Source organism: Panulirus ornatus, chromosome 6 (assembly GCF_036320965.1).
Source record: "Panulirus ornatus isolate Po-2019 chromosome 6, ASM3632096v1, whole genome shotgun sequence".
NCBI classification, from domain to species: domain Eukaryota; kingdom Metazoa; phylum Arthropoda; class Malacostraca; order Decapoda; family Palinuridae; genus Panulirus; species Panulirus ornatus.
The window spans coordinates 15,319,233-15,346,202 of NC_092229.1; the positions used below are offsets into that span (position 1 = coordinate 15,319,233).

Consider the following 26,970-nt stretch of genomic DNA (forward strand, 5'->3'; position numbering starts at 1 on the left):
TGTGTTCCTCCGTGTGTAGTACATGTGCCTGGGGACCTGTCAGCGTGGGTGTGCCTGAGCAGAGGCGGAGTACCACCTGCTGTGTCATGTGTGTGTGTGTGTGTGTCAAGGTGCACACCTGACCACTTGCTGGTGTCACCGTGACCCCCAAACCCATAATCTCTATAGGCCTCGGGTTTGTTTGTGTGTGTGTGAGAGAGAGAGAGAGAGAGAGAGAGAGAGAGAGAGAGAGAGAGAGAGAGAGAGAGAGAGAGAGAGAGAGAGAGAGAGAGAGAGAGAGAGAGAGAGAGAGAGAGATGGACCATTACGGCAAGGAGGCAAGAATGGACGCTTGTACGTACATACTGAAAGGACTGACAGTGTGAGGTGTGTGAGGACAGAGTGAGGTAGGAGGGGAAATGCACGAGGCGAGGCGCCCGGGGCTTCACGACCCACCACCACCAGTCAGTCAGTCAGGCTCGGGCCGTCGCCAGCCCCACACCCAACAAACTGCCCCACCCAACCACACCCTCCACCACTTCCACTCACCCCTCCTCCCTCTAAGCTTACCACCCACCCACCCACCCACCCCACGTGACGAACACAGTGACAAACAACACATTGATCAGAGAGACAACACCGGTGGACGTAGTATGTGAGCGAGAGAGAGACAGTGAGAACACAGCAGCCGGAGTTTCGTCTTCCCTTCGTTACCAAGACTACAGAGGAAAACAAGAGGAGGCTTCGATACCCGCGTGTGCCGGTCCCCGGGAGCTGCGTCACTAACCCCCCAGCCACTGTGGACAGTGGCCTGGTGTAAGTAGTGGAGGAGAGACACTGTCAGACCAGCACACATGAGATGGGAGGCCACGTGAAGCCTCACTGATGTCATGAAACACGTAAAGTCTTCAAAAAAAAAAAAAAAACTTGACCCCGACGTTACGACCCATTCTATATGATGACCTAGCTAATGACCTGGTCCTCAAAGGTTCAGGTCAAAAGTCAAGCCATCATCCCACAGGTCGTGTGGTCGTGCTCAAAGGTCCGTATGGTCGTGCTCAAGGGTCGTGTGGTCGTGCTCAAGGGTCGTATGGTCGTGCTCAAGGTCCATATGGTCGTGCTCAAGGTCCGTATGGTCGTGCTCAAGGTCCGTATGGTCGTGCTGAAGGGTAGTGTGGTCGTGCTCAAAGGTCCGTATGGTCGTGCTCAAGGGTCGTGTGGTCGTGCTCAAGGGTCGTATGGTCGTCCTCAAGGGTCGTGTGGTCGTCCTCAAGGGTCGTGTGGTCGTGCTAAAGGTCCGTATGGTCGTGCTCAAGGGTCGTGTGGTCGTGCGCCAGGGGCGTCCGGTCGTGCGCCAGGGACTCAGCTGGCTGCACATGGTAGTGTGCGACACAGTCAGTAGTGGTGATAATCTAGAATGAAAAGGTCTCTGGCTGTCAGCTGGCGAGTCCCTTATATTGCCGAGATGCACGCCTACCTACCAAACAATCAATTCAGGTGTGTCAAAAGTTTACTTAACGAAAAAACAAAGATGCCCTGTGGGCAACAGTGGTGGTTACCGATTCGTAAATAATGCTGGTAAATTTAATATACACCTGCCTTAGAACGTCCATAAGTTGTGGGGAGGATGATAAATAGTAACTACATCACGTATACAACAATACATAGTTGAAGATAAACCTGCTTAATTATACTGGTGGTAAGTTATGTCGTAATGTTTAGTTGCATAACTACTGTTACCTCCCTACAACAGTAATTAACTGTCCAATATCATGTTGTTTCTCCACTTCCTGTTCCACAATTGGTGTTTCGTCCGCTGCTCTTGTGAGCTGTCTCAAGTGTGTCTGGCTGCTGTTTCCCATAGCTTCAGTGTGGAGACAAGTTATGCCAGGATCGATCGGTATGATCCTTCCTTCCTCGGACACGCTTGGTGTGGAAGTTTCTTCCTTCATTCGTGTTTCCTTCTTCAGTTAAACTGTTTTTCCTTCAAGAGTCAAGTGTTCGAACACCCGGATAACTCTTGACTTATTTCGTGACTCTTTTCTTCAAACCCTATTTTCTTTCCATCCGTAATGGCTAATACTAAGGCATTGTTTTTCCCCTGCTATGTTGATCTTTATGATATATATATATATATATATATATATATATATATATATATATATATATATATATATATATATATATATATATGTGTGTGTGTGTGTGTGTGTGTGTGTGTGTGTGTGTGTGTGTGTTACCGGACTCCGCCTGCATGAGATTACACCACGAGTGAAAAGTCACCTCTGGCGAGGCTGTATCACCGAGGGCGCTACAGCCTCGTCGTGGAACTTTCTCACTCCAAAGTGGTCCATCATTTACCTGCGCGAGAGCCAGGAATATACTGTCCCGGAGCAACTCCAAGACCCTTGCAAGATATGAGCCCTTCACACACACACACACACACACACACATATTCCCACCTTAACATGTTCAGCAATCATTTCTTTGCAACAGCACTACACCCCTTCCATCCAACCCGACCCTATAACTAACCTTCAACCCCCGAGAAAAAATGATCAGCTTACCCCCGCCTGCCTCACACACCAGTTACGTAAACTCACAGTCCCCACCCCAACACAACAAATACAACACTGACAAAACAAATCCAACTCAAATAGCAGTAAACAACAGTTCTCCTAACTCAGTCTTAAAACTCCAGCCCATCAGATATACACTCATCTTAAACCACACTCCCTAGATAAACACGGGTCATACCTTCTGGATATCAGCCAACACTGCCAACACCGTTTCACCTACCATAAGCGTGACACCGAGTGCTTGCTAATCAATCGCTCAACACTCTCAGCGCACATAGACGCACACACACATATCACAACACTTCCTGAGTACTCGAAGAACCTTATGAATACAAAAGGAACTGCCAGTGTCTTTTTCCAGGCGTTCCTGCAGGGAAACGTGAAGTGTTTTTTGGAGTGAAAAGTTCCTTGACGAGACTGTACTCCCAGCGATACAGCCTCGTCAAAGCTGACGATTCATTCGCGGTGTAACCTTATGCAGGTGGAGTCCGGTAACACCTACACATATCATATCATATCATATATATATATATATATATATATATATATATATATATATATATATATATATATAATATACTGGAAAGGATCACAATTTTGCGCGTGCTCAAGATCTTCTATGAGTCCACTGGGACTCATAGGGGAACTTATCGTGTTTCATTTTCCCAGTAGACTCATAGGAATATATATATATATATATATATATATATGGCACAAGTTTGTTGAGTGTGTGTGTGGTAAGTAACAGTGGTGAGTGGGTGGGTCGTTGCATGCATAAAGCATCAGGCGGGGTAGTAGCAATGTGGCTTCATGAATGGTTAAGGTTACATGTTTGAGAAATATATCAACAAAAGGATTGTCTGTGGCATCTGTGAATCTGAAGAAAGCGTATGAGAGGGTTAACAGAGATTCTTTATGGAAGGTATTACGAATACACAGTGCAGGAGGAACGCAACTTAGAGTAGTGAGGTTTTTTCTGTTAAGAGAGTAATGGGTGTGTGCGAATAGGAAGAGAGGAGGGTAAGTGGTTCCTTGTGAAGGTGGGTCTGCGGCAGGAGTGTGTGATGTCACCATGGCTATTTAAAGTGTTTATGGATGGGGTGGCGATTTAACTAAATGCAAGGGACATGAAGAGAGGTGCAGGTGTGCAGCCTTATGTCTGTGCGGAGGCCTGGGAGGCGAGTCATTTGCTGTTTACCGATGGCAAGAATCTGGTGACATAGTCGCGAGGGGAAACTACAGAAGCTAGTTTATGACTTTGGGAGAGTGTATGAAAGGAGAAAATTAGGAATTAATGTGAATAAAAGTAAAGTTGTTAAGTTTAACACTTGAAAGAGAGTCAAGCTGGTCGGTGTGTGGGTCTGACCGAAGAGAACATAGAAATGTCGTGTTTAGATACCTGGGAGTGGACATGGTAGCGAATGGCACCATAGGAGCGAAATAAGCCGTATGGTGGGTGAGGGGGCTAAGGTCCTGGGTCACTGAGGAGTGTGTGGAGAGACGGGTCATAGCGCGAGTGCAATGACAGGTACGTTTGAACGTGTAGAACATAGATCTAGTCATGACGGTGAGTCGGTCCATCTGATCCTACTTGCTACGTGACTTGCTGGTGTGTGTGTGTGTGTGTGTGTGTGTTTCATTACCAATTTGTACTGTACGGCGACGTAGTTATACACTCGTGGGGCCTCGGGTGTAAATAGTTTCATGAAATGAATATGGGACGATTTATTGAATTCAGGCAACCATACGGATGTAAATACACAGTTCAGGAATGACATCGGTTGGGGTGGAGGTCATCATAATAACGTGTTAATCACAAAAAGAAAAATCTTAAGATCCAGGTGGGGCTGGGTGCTTCTACACACTGGATAAGCACACGAGTAAAGTCTATCTACATAGTGCAGGAAGTTATCCACGGCACAGTGTATGGTTTATACATTATACATTTAGTGGTGATTCGTTGGACACTACGTGATGTAATTATGGTGAACATTAAGTGATGGAAAGTTACACATTGGTTGAATAGCAGCAGTGTTGTGTTGACATACAACATATATGTTCCACTGCAGTAATACTGTGTTGACATATATACTTAATGGTGAACATTAAGTGATGAATATTTTCACGCTGGTTACGTCACTGTAATACATCGGTAAACATACACATAACTATGTGAAAATGAAGCCATTTGCTCGCTCAGTTGTGCACATGTTCCTGGCTGGTTGATACCATCCACAGTGGTAGGTCGCCGAGGACGATTCATGTGTGTGTGTGTGTACAGCAGTGGTTGTGGTGACGGACGTTGGTCAGGCGATCGCCCCTCTGACCCTCGAGGAAATTGTTATCGAGTCGCTGTCGTCAGCTGTGTGCGTGTGTGTGTGTGAGAGAGAGAGAGAGAGAGAGAGAGAGAGAGAGAGAGAGAGGGGGAGAGAGAGAGAGAGAGAGAGAGAGAGAGAGAGAGAGAGAGAGAGAGAGAGAGAGAGAGAGAGAGAGAGAGAGTCATTCACTGCCTGTCTCTATCATCAAGTCTTCCTCGTGGGCTCCATTTAGTGTTCATGACCGGGAAAGATAATAGTTAGCTTTCACAAGCTTCCGCTGGTCAGACGACATATGGTTCCTCCAAACTAAATGGACAATTCCTGCAGTGGACAGCCACTAAAGTAAAACTCGAGCCCTGACGCCATGGCCACGTATAATGAAGCGAAACTCATATATGAAATTACATCACCACAAAATCATAACATACACAACCACAGCTTGAGGGCAACAGTAACTAACAGAATCACTAAACACAACATTATATATTAATAAGATTCTACTCTTACTATGCCACTCGTGTAGCCTACTGTTATTTACCACAGCCCAAGCACAGCATACCCCAGCCAGGGCTCATCTTGAATAGAAATAGAAATATGAAGAAAAGAACGAGGAAATCAATCATAGTGTCTCTGGTGTTTGCAGACCTACGTAACTCTTGAAAGGTTAAAAAGTCAGAGGCGTGTCACGGGTCCCAGCCGTAGTGGTCGGGGGACATGCAGACACCTCACCAGGGCAGTCGCCGGGATCATACCCGTAGAAGTAGGAGGGTCAAGAGCATCACAGTAGACAGTAGAGGGATGGTTGATGAGAGGTGAGCGCAGGAGAGCTAATGGGGCAGAAGCTTTATGACTCCACTCTGGTATCAGAGAGGAAGAGTCACCCAGGGCATGAGAGCAGTACTCCATACTGGGGGTCAACAAAATCCCTATGAATATAACGCAGATGTTCACAAGAAAATTAATGATGATACATAACCAACACTTTCAGCTTCTGAGAAGCAGATATTGTGATTTGGAACATAGTGTGTTTCTGATATATGGTAGAGAATATGGTTATGCTCAACATGTTTATGTTAGATGAGGTTGGACTGTGATGTTCTGATACTGAACTCAGGGAAAGGGTGATTTTTAGGTGGAGATACAGGTAACAATCGGGTTATCCACTGATAAACTTAAACCTGTTTACTGCTCCCTTGTTCCCAGATGCTCCCTACATGGGAAGTAAGACGGGGGACATGTTCAGTGTGAGAAAGAGAACGAGTATCATTACTGAGGAAGGGAAAAGTGACCTGAAGTACTTAGTCTGGAATCATCTGCGTAAGAATGAAAAGAGTTACAGGTTGAAAAGGTAAGATCATTATTTTCTTGGACAGAAGAAAGACAAGTGGTTAGAAGACAGGGCCTTGAGGAACACCAGTGTTGATAGAATTGGTGGCGCAAGTCGCTCGAGTGGAGCAGAAAAGCCAGAAGAGGGAAGTTTAGAAACCAGTGACTTATACCACATCCTGCCACATGCTTTGGAGATGTCGAGGTCACGAGGAAAGTTTCATCAAAATCATTGAGGGAGGAGGAGCACCAGATGTGAGGCACACAGGAAAGATCACCAGGAGACCTGGCACCACGTACAAGTGGTCAGACCCAGAGAGATGGCATTGTAAGCGTTAGAGAAAGCGGGAGTTACAGAAAATTTCAACCCTTTGGAGACGGCAGAAGTAAGAGGAATGGGTCGATAGTCGGAAAGGGTTAGAACAGTCTTCTATCTCAGGTACGGGCTATCAGAAGAAAGGAAAACGTTTGAGTTATTTTTTACATTGAAGTGAAATAAGTAAGAAAGGGTCGGAGCTGACTTGGAGACACATGCCCTTAGAATTCGAGAAGGTTTGTCACTCAGCGTTACTGACAATCACTTCTGACAACGAAGACCAAGACGAGAGTTAAAGATGCCTATACTCAATAACAAAAGCTACCTACTGGGAATATCGGTGACTCTATCGACATTTTCGTTCGTAATGACGAGCAGAACCATATCACATGACTCCCTGCTAAAGATAAAGCGACTACATTATATATATATATATATATATATATATATATATATATATATATATATATATATATATATATTGGAAAGGATCACAATTTTGCGCGTGATCAAGATATTCCAATGAGTCCTAGGGGAAAATAAAACACGAAAAGTTCCTAAGTGCACTTTCGTGTAATAATCACATCATCAGGGGAGACACAAGAGAGAAATATAACAGTCAGTTGATATACATCCTAGCTTCGTCTCTTCGATGTATATCAACTGACTGTCATATTTCTCTCTTGTGTCTCCCCTGATGATGTGATTATTACACGAAAGTGCACTTGGGAACTTTTCGTGTTTCATTTTCCCCGTGGACTCATAGGAATACATATATATATATATATATATATATATATATATATATATATATATATATATATATATATATATATTCCTTCTAATCCACGGGAAAATGAAACACTTTTGTGTGTCAGTTGACATACAAAGAGACATAGCTAGGACGCCGAATGGAGGTCAGATGCGTTCAAGTGTGGCAACTAGCGTATTATAAATATATTATGTGGACAAGAAGGGGAACTGTTTACGAATTCTATCAAAAACAATTTGTATAGACCTTCACTAATATCAGTGTTACAATTCTTTGTGTATTCAATAATAGAAGATTCAGTATTTCTTTTGGTACAGGAGTTAGAGTTAGTAACATGGCATTACTACACCAGTCAATACAATCATCATAATTTTCAACAAGATTAAACAAGGCATCTGATTCTTGTTCTGTTCTTATACTATATCAATGTTGCTTAAGTCTAACAGAAAGATCCTTAAGTCTGCCTAACATAAAACATATCACAATTTTTACATGGTACTATATAAACACATCCAGATTAAGATATTCTTTATAGCATTGTTGTTGCTGAATGCAACATTTACATTAAAGGATTTAAGCAACGTGGGAAGTAATGTAAAGTTATTACTAAAATGGAAAACCAAAAGGTTCTTGGTGTCAAGGGGAGGTTTGGGTTTAACTCTATAAAATCATTTCTTTGCCAACGTAAGGGATTTATCAATGAAATATCTAGGATACTTAAACTTGGATCCAATAGAATATATCTTCTCAAAATCATCATCATTAAACTCTGGACTGCATATACGTAATGCCCTTAGGAATATATAACGGAATGATGATAATTTAACTATGTCATGTTGAGCTGAGTAATAATGGATATGTGCATACATTGATAGGTTTCCTGTATATGCTAAACTTAAACTTGTTTCCAACCGTATGGATCATGCAATCTAAAAATGGTAAAATACCATTATTTTCAATTTCTACAGTGAAGTTGATGGAAGGTAAATTGTGAAGTAAAGGAAGAAATGTTTGTAAATTTTCGTTTGTTGGCCAAACTCAATGAACATTATCTTCATACCTAAACCAAATTGCATAAAAAAGGGTAAGATATCCTTTAATAATTGCATAAAAAAGGGTAAGATATCCTTTAATAATTACGTTTCAAAGAATTTCATGTAAAGATTACTTAATACTGGGGGAAAAGAGGTTACCCATGCCATACCAAATTTCCCGAGCATAATATTCTCCATTAAAATGAAGTGATGAGGAGAATGCGAGGTATATTGGAGGACTTTATGTATGTATGTGACCCACTCTCCTGCTGTGGGCAGCGGGTATGGCAAACAGATAGGACAAAAACAATTGAAATATCAACTATCTGGCAACCAGACGCACCAGGGGATGACGTCACTGGGTTGCTCGGAGGACAGTGTGGGGTGACGTCCCCGCCCCTCACCTCGTCTGGGGTCACACGCTCGGGTGAATTACCCCACCACCACGCACACCAAGGTCGTGGCGAGGAAGGCTGTCGGTCGAAACCTGATAACATCCGGGGATACGTGACCTGACCAGCCGGGGACCGTCAGGGGGGGTCAGGCTCTGGTTTGGGGGGTTGGGGGTAAGAGGCCATTGTCCTCCCTCAACCTTCACCCCCCCCCATTACCCCACCTTACCCCCACCGAAAACTCAGTATTGTCTTCACTTGAAAGTTAAATTGGTAGTTAACCATGTACATGTGTATATATGTATATATGTATATGTATATATATGTATACGTTGAGATGTATAGGTATGTATATGTGCGTGTGTGGACGTGTATGTATATACATGTGTATGTGGGTGGGTTAGGCCATTCTTTCGTCTGTTTCCGTGCGCTACCTCGCTAACGCGGGAGACAGCGACTATATATATATATATATATATATATATATATATATATATATATATATATATATATATATATTACCGCAATAAGATAAGGCTAGATCAATAGTATAATTATAATGATACTGATGATTACTGTGCCATTATAATAATATCCAGCCTGCAACGCTCATTACTTTCCAAAGTTATGTCCGTAAGGTCGAAAGTCCCCAAACTTATTGCGTCGTCTTGCGCGTTGTGGTCCTAGACCTTAACCCCTTGAGCCTAACTTTATGACGCTTGAGCACGAGGGGGGCGGGGGGGGTGCCCGGGTGTGGTGGTGAGGTCCTTTACCTGGTATATAATAGACAGGTCAGATGACTGGCTGTCGTACCCGAGGGTCGTACCGTCGTACCCTAGGGTCGTATCGTCGTACTCTTGGGTCGTAGTCGTACCCTGGGGTTCTACCATTGTACCATGGGGTCGTACTGTCGTACCCTGGGGATCGTAACGTTGTACCCAGGGGTCGTACCGTCGTATTCAGGGGGTCGTACCGTCGTACCCAGGGGTCGTAACGTCGTACCCTGGGGTCGTACCGTCGTACCGTGGGGTCGTACCGATGTACCTTGAGGTATCCTCGCACCCTCGTGTCGTACACTGGTGTCGTACCGTCGTTATCAACATGGTCATGATTATGATGACCTCAGCCCTGAGGGTCACCATACACGGTCAGGTTACCCCATGACAGTGCCACACGACACGAGTCTCCTGTAATCTTCAGGCATTGATCACTTGGGATCACCTGCATCTCGAATCAAAAACTTAAGATTTTTCTTCAGTCGAAACAGAACTAAATGTCTCGTACGTGTGTGTGTAGGGGTGTGGGGGGGTGTGGGTGTGTGTGTGGGGGGGGGTGTGGGTGTGTGTGGGGGGAAACGGTAACGACTGTGTACCACGTGAAGCCCACACCTGTTAGTACAGCTGTCTGTAAAGTGTCGACTGGTTCAACAGATGTGACCCAGACATCAGTGATCATGGTGGTGCTGGTGAGGTGGGGGTGTGTTGTGACCTCCACTGTGCAGACAGACCCCTGGGTGGGTAAGGTGCACTGGGCAGACCCTACGACCATGACCTGTAACAAGAGGAGGAGTCTGGTCTTGTCGTCAACTAGGCTGGCTGGCTGTCCTCCTCCTACGAAGGACATGGGTATTGGTGGGATCGCTCTCTCGGGATTCAACGTTGCCAAGACTAAAGCCTCGTACAGGACGCCCGTCTCGCTGGACGAGTGCCTGACGACACTCACCCTCGGATGGTGGTGATGGCTGTCACGGAGGATTTCTCTTTCTCGTTCATGGCGCTTGATGAGGGTGACTTCCATCACCGTCATTATCTGGCGGATATGTTTTCCCGCCTGACCTCGTAGCCTCAGCCTCAGCTGACACAGATCCTCTCTACTGGTGAAAATAATCCTCTTCCCAGGACTTGAAGCACCGCTTTGCCTGCTGGGTGAGGATCATGTCCCATGTGTGCGTCACTGGTGTACCCCGCAGGGCTGTGGGGGCGGCTGGCTCTCCCACCGGTTTCGACGCCACACCATCTCTCCTGCTGGTTGGCCACCCACACCAGTGTGACGCTTCTCGTCTTCTCAGGGTTGGTCGCTGCTGGGGGGTTCTTGGCCTCGGCGAAGCAACATTATCACCACCACCGTGCACGATCACCTGGTCTTAGAGTTCCTGCTGGGGCGGCGGGGGCGTAACACTGACCCTGATGTTTCGTTTTCTTAATTCCCCGCAAGTGTGGGACAGACGCTCGTGACAGATATGGTCAGGTCACCGCTGTATACATTACCACTGGTCGTCGGCCAAGCTTGAGGAGGACCAATCTCGCCTCACTCACATGTTTACCAACATTCCAAGTACATCCTGTCTACCGGTTTGTGGCCAACCTTTACGAGCGTTGCTCTTAGAGGGGTGTGGAGGTGGGGGGTTCCTCTCGATGGCCGCAGGAAGACCCACAGAGAGAATCAAAGCTCCACAGAGGGGATCCAAGACCCACAAAGGGAATCCAAGCTTCACAGAGGGGATCCAAGACCCAAGGAGGGGATCTAAAACCCAATGACTGATCATAGCCGAGCTTTAGCCCCATCAAACGCCAGGGTCATTAAAGCCATCAACATTAATCGACCTCCACTAACCGGCACATCTTTAACACCTTCAGGTGTTAAGGATAATCATAAGAACAAACACTTAGTATGCAAGTGTTCCATGTCGGACACACTAGTTCAGCACTACTTCTACTGATAACGGTAACGAGAAATGAATCTATATGGTATTACTACAATGAGGTTCTTTGTGATGCGTCTGTTACATATATCATGTTTGAATATACAGATATTATATTGAAGCAGCGTGCAAGCCAGGAGTCGGATGCTCGAGTCTTGAGTCAAATCATATTACAATGGAAAGGTGGATTTGGGGGAAAGGGATTTTGTTTTTCTTTTTTTTTTTTTTTGCTGTGTATATGTCTCCCATATTTCAAGGAGGTGGATGTTGCAAATTGGGGGACAGCATTCAGCTGTTACAGTTGGAACAGAATGGAAGATTTAGAAACAAAATACTTCACCGCCACATTGGGTGGGAGACTGAGGAAGACAAATTGATCTTTCTTGCAGATCTCATTTGCTATGGGAATTAGTTGTGTGTTAAATTTCTCTCAGCTCTTGTGGATAATTCCAAGAGTTTCCCCCCTGGACTAACCCATAGGAATAATTTCCACCTCTAATTTCCATCCCCTAGCATAAAGATATACATATATCACAACATAGCCTCTTTCCCTTTCTCCATCAAGGGTGGTATCCCTCAAAGTTCTGTCCTGTCTCCTACACTCTTTCTCCTCTTTATCAACGATTTCTTTTTGATCTACAAATAACCAAATGCACTTATACACTGACGGCTCTACAATGCATTCCTCCACATCCTTCAATTCTGCTCCTTCTCACTCGTTCTGTATCTGTTCTCAACACAACCTCCTCAATAAACTCGCACTTGGACAGGATATTTCAGTGGGGTAGAAGAAATCTGGTTAAGTTTAACCTCCCCAAGACCAAGTTTCTACCCATCTCTTTATCGAAAATTACTCAAAACTTTCCTCTCTCCTTTGACAGTTTTGTAATTCCACTTCTTGACTCAATGAACATATTTGTTATTACAGTAACATCCACACGATCCACACTCAATGAACAAACTTGTTATTACTGTAACATTCACACTATCTTGGAAAACCTACATTACGGAAATGGCTGTCTGCCTCTAAGAAACTGGGATTCCTGTTTAGATGTCGGAGTTTCTTTTATTCTGAATGGTTGCTCCATTTATACACGGGACTGATCCGTCCTTGTATGGAGTACTGATCTCACAACAAGGGTGGTTCTAGCTCTGCATCCGAACTTGACAAGAGTAGAGTCGAAAGCGATCCGACTTTATCAACTCCCCCAGGCTATCTTCAAAACCTGAGCCACTTGCCCTACGCCGAAATGTTGGTTCACTTTCCCTCTTCTATATGTATTACTTTGGCTTTGTTTCCTTGGAGGTGGCTTGTTGTGTGCCCTCAGTAACTAGCTAGACCCTGCGAAACTCGACAAGCTTCTGCCCCACACATGATTGCAGTGTGGCCGTTGGCGATATAAGGGTGGTCCATTTCGATAATTGTCTCTCTACACTGCGCAGCTTTGGAAGTCTATATCTTTTCATGTCTTTCCCAATAACTATGACCTGACAAGCTTTAAAAGAGTTTTTTTTGCTTCTTCCAAAATTCGTAAATACTTTACTATGAGTATTCTTTTTCCTATTCTATAACCTCTTTCTATTTCTATTAAGGCCTAACCTTGATATGAACTTTTGTCCGACTGGAGCCTCCAACATAAAACTATATTTACATGCTAAGGAGGAAATAAATGTCCCGGGAAACGAGTTTACGAGAACTGACCGAAGAAAATCGATGGCGAGGAGATGGTCTGGGAGGAATGTCCTGACACAACTTTTGACGTCACGAAACACCGGAAGACAACACCTGACGTGCCAGAAATAATTCACATAAAAATTATTTCTGCTTAGTGTATCAAAGGGTCAGAACACTGTACCTAGTTTACTCGGGTTACCCGTCTCCTAGGTTAGGATAGGTAATGTCAGAAGACACTGTAGCTAGCCTAGCTGGGTTACCCGGTAGTCTTGTTAGGTTACATCAAACGACATTGTATCTAGCCTAGCCGGGTTACCTGTCTTCCTAGGTTAGGTTCAAACTTTGTATCTAACCTTTATTTGTACCTACAACAAAGTCAAATTACAGTTTAGATAATTTGTATATCAATTAGAATAATAAACGACTTCAGTGACATGCGAATTAGAGACGCCGAGTTATAAGTGGCGCCAGACAGCACCTTAATAACATATTGTGTTTCTTTTATACAACTCCGTCCACCGGAAACCTTGCTCAGTAGCATAATATCATGATAATAATCTCATTTTGATTATGTAATTTTCTTTTTTAATGTTAAATACAAATATCGCTTGCATGATGTAAGTCTTCCCATCACAAGATTACAGACCAAGTCAACATACATATGGGGATAATTGCGAAGGCGACTTAGGTAGTGTTTATCGTGTTAACTCCAGCGGTTACTAATAGTTTTTGTAAACATATTCTGCTTCATTTTGTCGATACATTATATATATATATATATATATATATATATATATATATATATATATATATATATATATATATATATGGGATGAACAGAATTTCCAATCAGGACTCGACCTACATGAGGATACACCGCAAGTGAAGTCATCGCTTCGGGCGAGGCTGTACCATTGGGCGTACAGTCTCGTTAAAGAACTTCTCACTCCAAAGAAGTCTAGTCCTCCCTGCTACTGGAAGTAGCGCAGTCTTGGGCTGTTGGGACTTTTAGATAGAGGTCCAGGGTTACACTTGGACTTTATTTAAGAAAGACGTCATATGGTATTTCTAGATATATATCAATTAACATATGATTTCTCTTAATTACTGTACATATTGGTGACTGATATAGTCATAAGTACACTAAGGAGCGATAGAGTCAGCGGACGTATAATGGGCCGCTTCCCACATAATTCTGGGAGTAGTTTTTTAACCGTACATCTTCATGCTAGGACCACTCGTCTACCAACTCTCTCTTATTCAGTATAAATGCATAAACATTTACGGTACCTAATTTTAAGCAACTCGTTCTGCGGATAAAGAGATTTATCCACGGTAACCAGGTTAGGTCTATCATCATACAATTATAGTCTTAAGAATCGTAACCATCGATCATGTTCCCTTGTGCCAGTCTGTAAATCTGGTCCCCACTAACCTCCTTCTCTGTTGCAGGATGGAGGTCCCAGCTTAAGTGTACATTGCCGTGAAAAATGCACAGGGTATCGAACTGGGGTGAGTGTACGGTGCGGCCGCTAGCTTTGGGTGAGCCAAGCGACCCGCTAACACCAACACCACCCGCGCACACAGGGACGACCACCACCACGACCCAGCTACCACCCACACAGGCGCTGTGATAGTCTTGTAGGTTTGCGAGATGGAGGTGCGACGGGCGACGGCTCCTTCCCGGGGCAACGAGACACTGGCGCCCAGCAGGGTGAGCGGTGGTCGAGGGGAGGCTATGGGCACGGCTGGTGCCGCCAACGGACCAAACACGAATAACGGGGGAGTAACAAACAACTTAGGGATAAATAACAATGACTGGATAAGTACGGGTGTTGGCGAACTCTCGAAGAGGCGATTCGCTAACGACCCCGCTATGATGCGGGAGCTTAAGCGTTACCAGAAGCTGATGCTCCTCACCCTCTTGCCCTCCATCACCAGCGAGGCGGACCACGCCCACGCCCACCCTCACGCCCACGCCCACCACCAGGACACGGAAGGCGGCGCCGCCTTTCATCTCCGCGGCCAACCAGAGGGCTCGGAGGACCCACCCAGAGATAAAAACTTCAACGAGCACCTGCCGAGGCCAGAGCCAACCGACGGTTTCGCTGGCGTGTCGCAGCGGGCGGCCTCCCGACGAAGCCCGCAGCAGGCCAGGTCAGCAGGCAGCCAGGGAGAGCGAGCAGGTAAATCCTTCCCTTCTGGCCCAGCTAGCGCCGGTACCCGCCTCCCCCTCACCGTCTACAACCCTCTCGACACATCCCCGCGACCAAGACACCGGAGGAGGAGCCACGAAGACGCCTCCCCTAGACGGAGGCACCGACGGAAGAGCCACGACGAGGGAACCAGCAGGAGACGCAGGAGCCAGGGGGACGACCGCCAGCAGGAAGGGGAGGAGGAGGAGGAGATGTCGGACACAGCAGGGGGGTCAGGGGGCATGGCAGCAGGAGGCGGGGAGCTCGACCTGCTGACGCTGGCGGCGCTCTACCTGGAGAGTCGACACAGGGTCTTCGGCCAGGAGTGGCACCACCGGCCAGACACCCTCGCCAACTCCAGGTCAGTCACACCACAGCACACATTGAACCCGGTACCTCCCACTGGCTCACCAGGTCTATTTTGAGTCAGTCTTATGCAAATGACGTCACAATTACAACACACGACACTTTAAATACTAACTCTTTTACCTAAAAGTTAATCACACAACAACAACAAAAGACACTAACCTGGTCAATCCTGAGACAATCACACAAAACACTGACTTCATCAGCTTACTACACGGTCTGTTCGTATGTGTGTACGTTGGGTTCCCTGTCTTATCAACGTCAGCGGTGGTATCAACATGCATATATATAAACCAGCATGATACATAACGATGGTCTACACCCACTGCAATACATTAACAACGACGGGTTCCAGTATGTTATTGTATTTTAAACTCGGCACATACCCGGAAAGCAGCCATGGCACTTCATGAGGAAGGAAATTGTCATTAAATAAAATAAGGGAAAGCAAAACGCTTGATGATCAACTGAAGGGAAAAAAATCTCACGTATGTTAACCAAGAGTCCCACATGATCATAATGGTGGCATATTTTGAATGTTTTAAAATGTCTGTCATGGTCGTCCGCTAATATCGACTTATCGTCAGGGTTTTGTAAACATTTCTCCTCTCGAAGGAGAAGTATTTTCATCGCTCTCACTGGAATCTCATGAACATAATTCGAGAATATTTCTTTAGAAACTATATATAAAAAATAAACTATTTTTTTTTTCTACATCGTTTACATAGCACACATGGAAAAGTTATGGTTATGATATAACTGAAAATTAAGCTAAATTTCATTGTCAGAGTAAAGCTGGGTGATTAATATCTATTCATATTTTTCATTATGTTACCTAGCTCCGCAGTTCTATGCCTCGGAAAGCCAGCCATCCCGCTTTCAGAAAAGATCGAATCGTAACTATCTACAAATCGATTAAAATGATTTTCTTCGATATTTTATACTGTATTTCAGTATCACCACAAACGTGAAATACACATTTACCATTGCTATACTAGGCTCCAGGTCTGTTATGATAAACGCTAACCTCGCTAAGTCCAAAGAGGTGACAATAAACATGAATTTCGCCCAATTAATGTCTGTCACACTAAACGTTAACCTCGCCAGTTAAACTCATCCACCTTCATGTAAAACTTTGCAATACAGTCATACTACATCCTAGCCCCAGGACTCTTCCTAACCCCGCTAACTCCACCAATTCAGGCAGGAACTTATTAGCGCTGACTGGACTAGTCTTTCATTATCCGTAAAAAGGCGATTGCCTTTCCTCGGGTGATGCTTCTGCTGAGCGTATAAGTAATGTTATTGTTGCTAGAATGTAGGCATATATTCCATTATCCTCTCGGCTATCTCTTCTTTCAAAATGTCATTCATCCAATCGTTTTGTGGTTTTATGGGCTGGAAAACTGGCATATCAGATCTGGAAAATCTCCTTTCCTCCGACGTGCATTTAGCTTTCATCCTCGACCGAAATCATGACAAATATGTTATTTTGCGAGACGAAACGTTCCTTAACACACAAATCGTGACGACATATTCTCTTCTTCCACTGATGAATATTTTTGCTCTGTGGCTAAACGTGTTTCCTTTCGTTTCCTTTACTTCCCCATTCCTTCGATACCTTAGCCTGGGCTAGGTAGCATAATCTATAGACTTCCCCTAATGGACGGTGAAGAGCTGGGTTGACAGCAGATCGACTGCTGCGACCTACATTCGACCCAATGCGGGCTCGACCCCTAACGACCCGTGCATGCTTCACGGTCAGCTACACCAACCGTTACACCGCGGAAACCCACACATTCAAGTTCTCATGCCGCACTGCGTTACCGCAACGTAAGCCTCCATCTTTATCTAACATGGCTTTCTTAGGCACAGGTTTGGTCGGTTTTCGACCTAGTGATGCGCAAGCCAACTGTTGGCCTGTTGGGCCTGCCGTTGCCGGCCTGACGGCGGAGAGCAACGCAGACGCGCTTGTCAATATCCGTCAACACAGCTGATAATGATCATATATCCCTCTATCGACCAGGAGAGTTCGCTTTTAACGTAACTGTTACATATATAGATCATTAGATTACTCAAACATGAGTCAACTCAGTAATTTACACAAACCGTCGGAGTTTCGTAACTGCTCATAATTTATCAATAATTCTCAGTTATTTACAGTGATTATGGACTGAATTTATGGTGATATTGTCAGGTGGCTGAGGACCCTGTCACTGACCTCTGACCTTCTGCCCCTGCCTCCACTAGGCCAGGAGCGCCCCAGGTGGGAGCCACCGGGATATCTCGCCCCCGCCGCCTCACGCCACTCTCCCCCACGAACACGGCCGCCACGGACACGGACAAGGGCCGGGGGCAGAAGGAGGCCAGAACCTTCTCGGCCGTGATGCCCACGCCGGCAGGACTACACCTCTCAGTTAACTACACTCACAACCTGGGCCTGGGTGAGTGCTGATGCAGGGCTCCCCGACACACCCACCTACTGCACCATTTTATATCAGTTCCTCACGCTTCTCACACGACCAGACGATGATGTCCTGCGACAGTCCATGTGGTGGGGCCCACAAGCTGACATGACACTCTTGACGTTGGTGTACCAGAATACTGACATGCTCTGTCAGCCATGACACGATACTACCCGAGGGTTAAGCGAGATATGGGTATGTATGTGCTGACCGTACTGACGCTGCTCTAGAGACGGTGCTGACGCTGATGTGGCTGAGTAGCGACCCTGTCCGAGACTCAGGACACCAGACAGTGCTGACGCTTATCTACCTTTCCACTGACAATCCTGACACTAATATGCCTTAGTGCTGGCCATCCTGACACAGCCAAGCGTTATCATGTCCATTCCGTACATGACAAACATTGTTGTCAGACTTAACCGCATGCACAGTCATGACAAACAATGTTGCCAGACTTAACCACAGACATAATCAAGATAAACAGTGCGCAAGACTTAACCGCATACACAATCATGACAAACTGTGTTGCCAGACTTAACCACAGACACAAACACAAACATTGTTGCCAGACTTAACTACAGACACAAACATGGAGGGCCCGACACCCCCATGCTAGACCAGTTCCACCCCCTCCTTACTGTAATGGAGCGCTGGTGTCATTATCTGTAATGTTCCTAATACTATGTATATCTAGCGTCATACTGCTCTTCTGAGAAGTGATTTTAATCAAGCTGCTTCTATATGCAGAAATATGTAGTTGTTATTATGTCCTGAAGTTAAAAAAAAACTCTTGTTTACTTAATTTCTATAACCACCGAGAAACCAGTTTCAATGAAAGAGTCCTGGTGTTACCTAGGGCATTTCTAAAGGCTCCTGCAGCTCAGGGCTGCGCTACTTCCAGTAGCAGGAAAATGCGGATTCCTGTTGAGGTGAGAGGTTCCTTGACCAAACTGTACCCCCAGTGATACAGTCTCGCTAAAGATGACTCGTAAACTCGCGGACTCTGATATCATCCTTTGTTAGAGAGAGAGAGAGAGAGAGAGAGAGAGAGAGAGAGAGAGCCACAAGACCATCAGTGAGGTCTAACTCCCGACATGCCGGTACACTAGTATAAGATTACATCTTCAATAGCTTGATTGCATTCTTGACAACGTCAATACTCAAGCGCTGTTGTCAGGCCTTCTCGCATCGGAAGCCATAGTCCATGAATCACCATTATCAGTGTTATTTCAACTGTTCTCTTGCATTATATACGATGCCATGGTTGTAGCGATGCCTATGCTGTCTTTTCAAACTCGCTCTCTCTCTCTCTGACCTATGTCCAGTTCGCCAGATGTAAGACTGCGTTCTCCTGCTTCCCTGATCCTATGAGTGAAGGATCCAGTAGCATCATTCCCCCTCGACCCAGATTCGAACTCCTTAACTCAGTACAGTTCCTACCGCAGAGGAGTCTACCTACCTGGCGGAGCGCGCCCGTGCACTGCGTCCCCGCCTCCGTCGCCTCAACTCGATGGATGACCTCCTACCTGGGACGCCAGGCGCTCCGTCCAGGGACCTGCAGAAGGCCACGTCCGCCCCTGACCTCTCCGACAGCGGGCACGTCAGGAGGAGCTTCGCCGACACGGTAAGTCCCTCCCATCGAGCACCACCCTTCTGCAGCCTAGCACCACTAACTCCTGGTACTTGGCTAGTTCATCCTCCAGCTTTGGTAGTAACTGATTAACAACCGTCACATGATGGTTACCAGTGAACTCTCACATCCCTCGATGTAACTCCTTGACGTCCATTGACCCAGTACATCCTGTTATGAATATTAATCGAACCATCATTTCCTGATGTTTTTTTTATCTAATTGTATATAAGCTGAGACGGCACGGGCCAGCTGAACCTCCTCTGATGTATATACCAAGATTATCGACCAGACTCTTAGGAAGAATGAACAGCTGGGTTGACTGCGCACCGACTCCAGCAATCAGGATTCGAACCTATGAGGGCACGAACCCAGGGTGGCCGGCGAGTGCTTCACAGTCAGCAACGCTAACTGCTGTTCAGACCTTATCCAGCCCGCCCAACCAGTGAAAGACAGGTCGTCGTGACGACCCTAAGGAGTGGTCATGACGACTCCAGGAGGGCTGGTCGTGACGACCTCAGAGCACCACTGGTCATGAACCAGGGAGTGGTCGTGACAACTCCAGAATACTGGTCATGAGCCAGGGTGCTGGTCATGATCCAGGGTGCTGGTCATGAGCCAGGGTGCTGGTCATGATCCAGGGTGCTGGATATGATCCAGGGTGCTGGTCATGAGCCAGGGCGCTGGTCATGAGCCAGGGTGCTGGTCATGAGCCAGGGTGCTCGTCATGATCCAGGGTGCTGGATATGATCCAGGGTGCTGGTCATGAGCCAGGGTGCTCGTCATGATCCAGGGCGCTGGTCATGAGCCAGGGCGCTGGTCATGATCCAGGGTGCTCGTCATGATCCAGGGCGCTGGTCATGATCCAGGGCGCTGGTCATGATCCAGGGTGCTGGATATGATCCAGGGTGCTGGTCATGATCCAGGGTGCTGGTCATGAGCCAGGGTGCTGGATATGATCCAGGGTGCTGGTCATGAGCCAGGGTGCTGGTCATGATCCAGGGTGCTCGTCATGATCCAGGGCGCTGGTCATGATCCAGGGCGCTGGTCATGATCCAGGGCGCTGGTCATGAGCCAGGGTGCTGGTCATGATCCAGGGTGCTCGTCATGATCCAGGGCGCTGGTCATGATCCAGGGCGCTGGTCATGATCCAGGGTGCTGGTCATGATCCAGGGTGCTGGATATGATCCAGGGTGCTGGATATGATCCAGGGTGCTGGTCATGATCCAGGGTGCTGGTCATGATCCAGGGTGCTGGTCATGAGCCAGGGTGCTGGTCATGAGCCAGGGCGCTGGTCATGAGCCAGGGCGCTGGTCATGATCCAGGGTGCTGGTCATGATCCAGGGTGCTGGATATGATCCAGGGTGCTGGTCATGATCCAGGGTGCTGGATATGATCCAGGGTGCTGGATATGATCCAGGGTGCTGGATATGATCCAGGGTGCTGGTCATGATCCAGGGTGCTGGTCATGATCCAGGGTGCTGGTCATGATCCAGGGTGCTGGTCATGAGCCAGGGTGCTGGTCATGAGCCAGGGCGCTGGTCATGAGCCAGGGCGCTAGTAATGATCCAGGGTGCTGGTCATGATCCAGGGTGCTGGTCATGATCCAGGGCGCTGGTCATGATCCAGGGTGCTGGTCATGATCCAGGGCGCTGGTCATGATCCAGGGTGCTGGTCATGATCCAGGGTGCTGGTCATGATCCAGGGTGCTGGTCATGATCCAGGGCGCTGGTCATGATCCAGGGTGCTGGTCATGATCCAGGGTGCTGGTCATGATCCAGGGTGCTGGTCATGATCCAGGGTGCTGGTCATGATCCAGGGCGCTGGTCATGATCCAGGGCGCCGGTCATGATCCAGGGTGCTGGTCATGATCTAGGGTGCTGGTCATGATCCAGGGTGCTGGTCATGATCTAGGGTGCTGGTCATGATCCAGGGTGCTGGTCATGATCCAGGGTGCTGGTCATGATCCAGGGCGCTGGTCATGATCCAGGGTGCTGGTCATGATCCAGGGTGCTGGTCATGATCCAGGGTGCTGGTCATGATCCAGGGTGCTGGTCATGATCCCACACATTAATCGTGATGAATGTGCCAGCTGGCCTTAACGACCCCAAGGGGGGTTGGGGGAAGATGGTTATGACACCACCAGAACTTTTCTGCACACATCGTGGGCCAGGAAGCTCGTGTGAGCGTTGCAACACCCGCCTGCGTGTTGAATCAACGCTTGTATCGTTAAACTATCAGTGATCATTTCCTAAACAGCTGTTGCGCTAGCATGAAGTTAGATTTAATGTCCACCGAACCTACAGAGAGGTAACTAATCAGTTTCTATAACCTCATGTACGTCTCTTATGTATACATTTAATCGTAAATTATCCCTAACAATGAATCGTAGGTTGAAGACTTATCACATTTTCCAAGCGCTTGTGGGTGTGTATATACAGGCAGGCATGTATGTATGTATGTCCAGCACTTGGTCCAAATACCTGATGATTCGGCCACCCACCCGCCAGCCAACAATCAGACCTTGACCTTTATTCGGTTAGAGAAGGTATGCTACCCACACGCGTCACGAGAAGTACAAAGACAAAAAAAAAAAAAAATATCCGCTTGCGCACACACCTTCTGCTGCTATACCTAATTTTCGTAACGCAGGCACACCACACGGCACAGTTCAGCATATCACCGTGGTATTCACAACGGCAGCTGATATAATATAGTAAAACTGAAAGTAAAAGCTCGTAGACGTTCACTATCGGGTCGATGTTTGTAATTTATGGCGTATGTGGCGTGAGTTGGGGGCATCGAGCGGCCCCCAGTCTGGCCTCCTGCATTGATTGTCAACACTGCAGGGTTCTCAAGGAAGAACTGGCTTGGTGATGAACACCTTGAACATGAGATGCAGTATCTTGCTGTGCCTGCAGTGTACCGGGCGTTCTAACACAAGGTACAGTTGCCCAGTATCCGCTATCAGTCTGCATCAGACGTTCTAATACGACGAAATGCAGTGTCTTGCTGTAGCTGCGACTAACTAACTACCAGGTGTCTGCTGGAAGTACGAGATGTGAGTTAGCCATTCATTTTCTTCCCTACGCTACGTTCGGTGGTGCAAGCTTGTCTGCAACGCGCTAACTTCGAAAAATGAGCTAGGTTGTGTGTGCGTGTGGATGTTTTGGCTCATGTTTGGACGGCCTGGTTAGTTAATGTGACGAGGCTTTACCGTATGTAAGAACCTGCTGGCTCATGATGTGAATATGCAGTATTGTAACGAAATGCACTGGCTTACGCAGCTATGAAGACACGAAAATATGAAATGGAATATGCTAACTTTATATGTTCACGTGAATCCATTAGGGACGTGTTAGAGTTGGCAGCAATATCAGCAACAAGATAATTTTGTTTTTATAAAGACCCAAATATTCCCTCCTTAGTGCCACCAATACCGACGAATGGAACAGTGTTCCAACCCTTGCAACTATTGGCCCGTTCCTCTCATTTCTGCTGTCTCCAAGTCTATGAAACCCTCTTTAACTTTCACTTCCTTAAACACTTAGAATGCCATTCCATTTCTGATCACCGGTACAGTGAAGGTCTACCGGTGGTTTCTCCTCTGTGAATCACATCTGGTCCTCTTGTCTCAGGGCTTTTGGCGAAAAACCTTTGCCGTGACCCACGACATCTCTAATGCGTGTGACAGTGTGTGACACGTCTTTGATTTTCAAGCCTTTCATTCAGATTTTGCCTTTTCTTCCCCTGTCTGTTCTCCAGTCCATAGCTGCTTCTACAACCTATCCACTGCCGTGGCTGTTGATGGTGAGAGTTTTCTCTCACCGTATTTCATTGATTTTCCATGCATCATCAGTCTTCAACCATCCATCCCTTTTTGCTCTTTTCACACGATGTAGTTGTCCTCTCCTTTTTCTACATGTATTATTTTTGTCACTGCCCTCATGAAGGTGTCTGTGTGTGCGTGCCCCTGTTGCCAGGGGTTGGATCCATGGCTCATCTCTGACGGCTGCTTCCCATAGTCTGTGTGGGGTAGACTGGCCACACGAGGATTGGCCTTTATACCCATTTTCCTTGAACAACAACGCTGCAGCCTACCCACCTTTAAGGTTCAAGTCTACAAACTCCTGGGAATCCTGATTATCTTTTTATTATTTTCGTCTTACACTATTTTCTCTTCATCCAAGAAGGCATGACTGGAGCATGTTTTGCCTGTGTCATATCGGTTCCTATGAGAAAGAAAATGCTAATTTGTGAAGCTCTTTGGAAAGCTATATGTATTTCTGGGTAGGCGAACGTGTGTATGTGTGTGTGTAGACGACTTGTGTTAGGGACCTGCAAGTCTATATACGGATGTGCTAACTTTTGTATATTGCTAACACATGCAGATGCGTTTTAGCCAAGTTCCAGCTTGTTTCTGTTTTCGTTGTTTATATAGCGTAGGGTCAATTCATTTAGAGGCTTGCTAAAAGCTTATCTTGTGGACGTGTAAGGAGGGACTCACAGAGGTGGGGTGCAGGGGGTGATAGCCTAAAAGGGTGCTAGGCTATTACTAGAAGTTTTGCCCTACGGTGGTACGTGCAAACTTACACATGTTGATTGGTTAATATGTTGGCTCACTGGATTGTTGGCTGGTCCATTGATGGGTTGTCGTGTGTTGGTTGGTCCAAATGTTGACTCTCCAATGTGTTAGGCTGACTGCTATTACGGTCTTTGGGTTAGTCTTTATGATGGCATGTGTATTGATTGGCTGGGTTGTTGACTACAAGCTCATGCGTTGGCTGATTCATGTACGTATTAGTGGGTGTGTGTTTTGACTAACGTGTGGTACCAAGTGCAGGTAACGGCTGGGGTGGGTGGTGAAATGTTCATTGATTTGTATGTTGACTGTCTGGTACGTGTGGTGGCTAGTCCACGGGTCGTGTATCTACCCGATCTGTATGTTCGTTGACTTGAGTATCTAGCTGATTTGTACGTTGGTTGACTTGTGTATCTACCTGATTTGTATGTTGGTTGACTTGTGTATCTACCGGATGTGTATGTTGGTTGACTTGTGTATCTACCGGATGTGTATGTTTTTTGACTTGTGTATTTAGCTGATTTGTAAGTTGGTTGACTTGTGTATCTACCTGATCTGTATGTTGGTTGACTTGTGTATCTACCTGATCTGTATGTTGGTTGACTTGTGTATCTACCCGATCTGTATGTTGGTTGACTTGTGTATCTACCCGATCTGTATGTTGGTTGACTTGTGTATCTACCTGATCTGTATGTTGGTTGACTTGTGTATCTACCCGATCTGTATGTTGGTTGACTTGTGTATTTAGCCGATTAGTAAGTTGGTTGACTTGTGTATCTACCTGATCTGTATGTTGGTTGACTTGTGTATCTACCTGATCTGTATGTTGGTTGACTTGTGTATCTACCTGATCTGTATGTTGGTTGACTTGTGTATCTACCTGATCTGTATGTTGGTTGACTTGTGTATCTTCCTGATCTGTATGTTGGTTGACTTGTGTATCTTCCTGATCTGTATGTTGGTTGACTTGTGTATCTTCCTGATCTGTATGTTGGTTGACTTGTGTATCTACCTGATCTGTATGTTGGTTGACTTGTGTATCTACCTGATCTGTATGTTGGTTGACTTGTGTATCTACCTGATCCGTTGGTTGACTCGTGTACCTAGCTGCTTCTTATGTTGGTTGCGGTTGACTCTTATATCTGGTTGGTTTGGTGAATGACTCGTATATCTGACTGGTTCTTATGGTGGAAACGAGTCATCTGGCCGATTCGTATGGTGGAAGACTAGTGTATATTTGGCTAGTTCTTATGTTCTGTAGTCGATGTGTTTGTGGGCCATGTACTCGCACAGATCTGTAGTCTACCACACTCCTAATACCTGTAGTACTATCATCAAATCGTTAACCCAATGTTTATATTACTTTGTATTATTTCTTTGTGTGTGTTCCTTTCTCTCCGGTAAACCTAGCTACTATAAGTAAAGCCAGTGACATAGCTACTTAAACATATACGATTGTCAACAGTATGGAGTCATCATTCTGTAATAAACCTCTGTTGGTCACACTGGCGTCTGACAAACTCCCTTTCTCACCACAGATGTCACGTATATCCTCCCTGGACAGCATATCACCGCCCCTGGTGACGCCCGCCAGAGCCAACACGCCCACGGAGGCCAGACACTCGGCCGCCATTGCTCGACCGCAGATGGTAGGCGGGTCCCTGGCCACATACTCGGCCGTCGACACCACCAGATCCACAAGTGACTCCTACAGGCGTGCCAGCGACAGCGTTGTGGGCCAGCCCGTGACCGTCCGACGACTACAGCTGCCAGAGACGTCCCGCACCGTTCTGCCGCCAACGAAGCTGCCCTACCGTTCACCCATGGGGCTGCCCGAGTCAAAGATGATGGATCTGCCTATCACACCCCCGCCCACGGGTACTGTAGAAGGCCTAAGAAAGGGCGGCAGGATACATCTGCAACCACTCACGATAAGGAAATCCTCCGAGTAATACGTCTAGTGGTGGACTGTGAACTGGATGAGGTTGACAGTCGAACATTCAAGTGAAGTACGCAAAAGCGGGTGACTTGTCGAAGACATCATATGAACCTTCCCATAACCTCAAGTTACCCGAGTGGTGTTATGATCAAGTGTAATAATCCCGGTTATACGCGTCACCAGTGAACAGAACTCTACCTGTGTCATGATACTGTGAGTGAACTCCGTACTGTCACTCATGATATTGTAAGTGTATCCCGTGTTGTCACTCTCCAGACGAACCATGTGTGGAAACTGTGATCATCATAGTGGCCTTATAACACTTGTTTTGGTAGAGATCCCCTTGCCTGGATACTGCTGTAACTTCCTCTTTTGTTGAGCTCTACAATCTTGAGATGACGTGTGTGTGAACGTTGACATTCCACATGAAGCGTGTAAACAAACACACGTCAGTCCACCAGAACTGTATTGCACTCAATGTTTTGACTGAACTTAGAGTCACACTTTCTTTTCTGTATATCAAAGTGTAAGTTTGTTCCACGTGTGTATCCCTGAGCCAACAAGCTGCAGACATGATCCTGTACACTAGTTCTGAATGAACATAAATTATTTTCAGGTCTTCCTCGTTTTCTTGATAACCTCCATATTGTAAACTTACAGCTACATCATGTTCAGCTGCTCTGGTTATAGAGAAAGGACAC

At 46.3% G+C, this 26,970-nt stretch overlaps 1 protein-coding gene across 2 annotated transcripts; it reads left to right on the forward strand.

Moving 5' to 3' along the window:
* The first annotated feature begins 563 nt into the window (after window positions 1-563).
* On the forward strand, window positions 564-26,888 carry LOC139749081 (uncharacterized). Of its 2 annotated transcripts, none has more exons than XM_071662593.1 (5): window positions 564-795; window positions 14,545-15,648; window positions 17,904-18,097; window positions 19,552-19,742; window positions 25,869-26,888. In XM_071662593.1, exons 2-5 carry the CDS (start codon window positions 14,747-14,749, stop codon window positions 26,280-26,282), a joined length of 1,701 nt encoding a protein of 566 aa, XP_071518694.1. In that variant the 5' UTR covers window positions 564-795; window positions 14,545-14,746; the 3' UTR covers window positions 26,283-26,888. The 2 variants fall into 2 exon arrangements, with proteins under 2 accessions (XP_071518694.1, XP_071518695.1); XM_071662594.1 differs by having other exon boundaries at window positions 565-795; window positions 19,564-19,742.
* The last annotated feature ends 82 nt before the right edge of the window (window positions 26,889-26,970 follow it).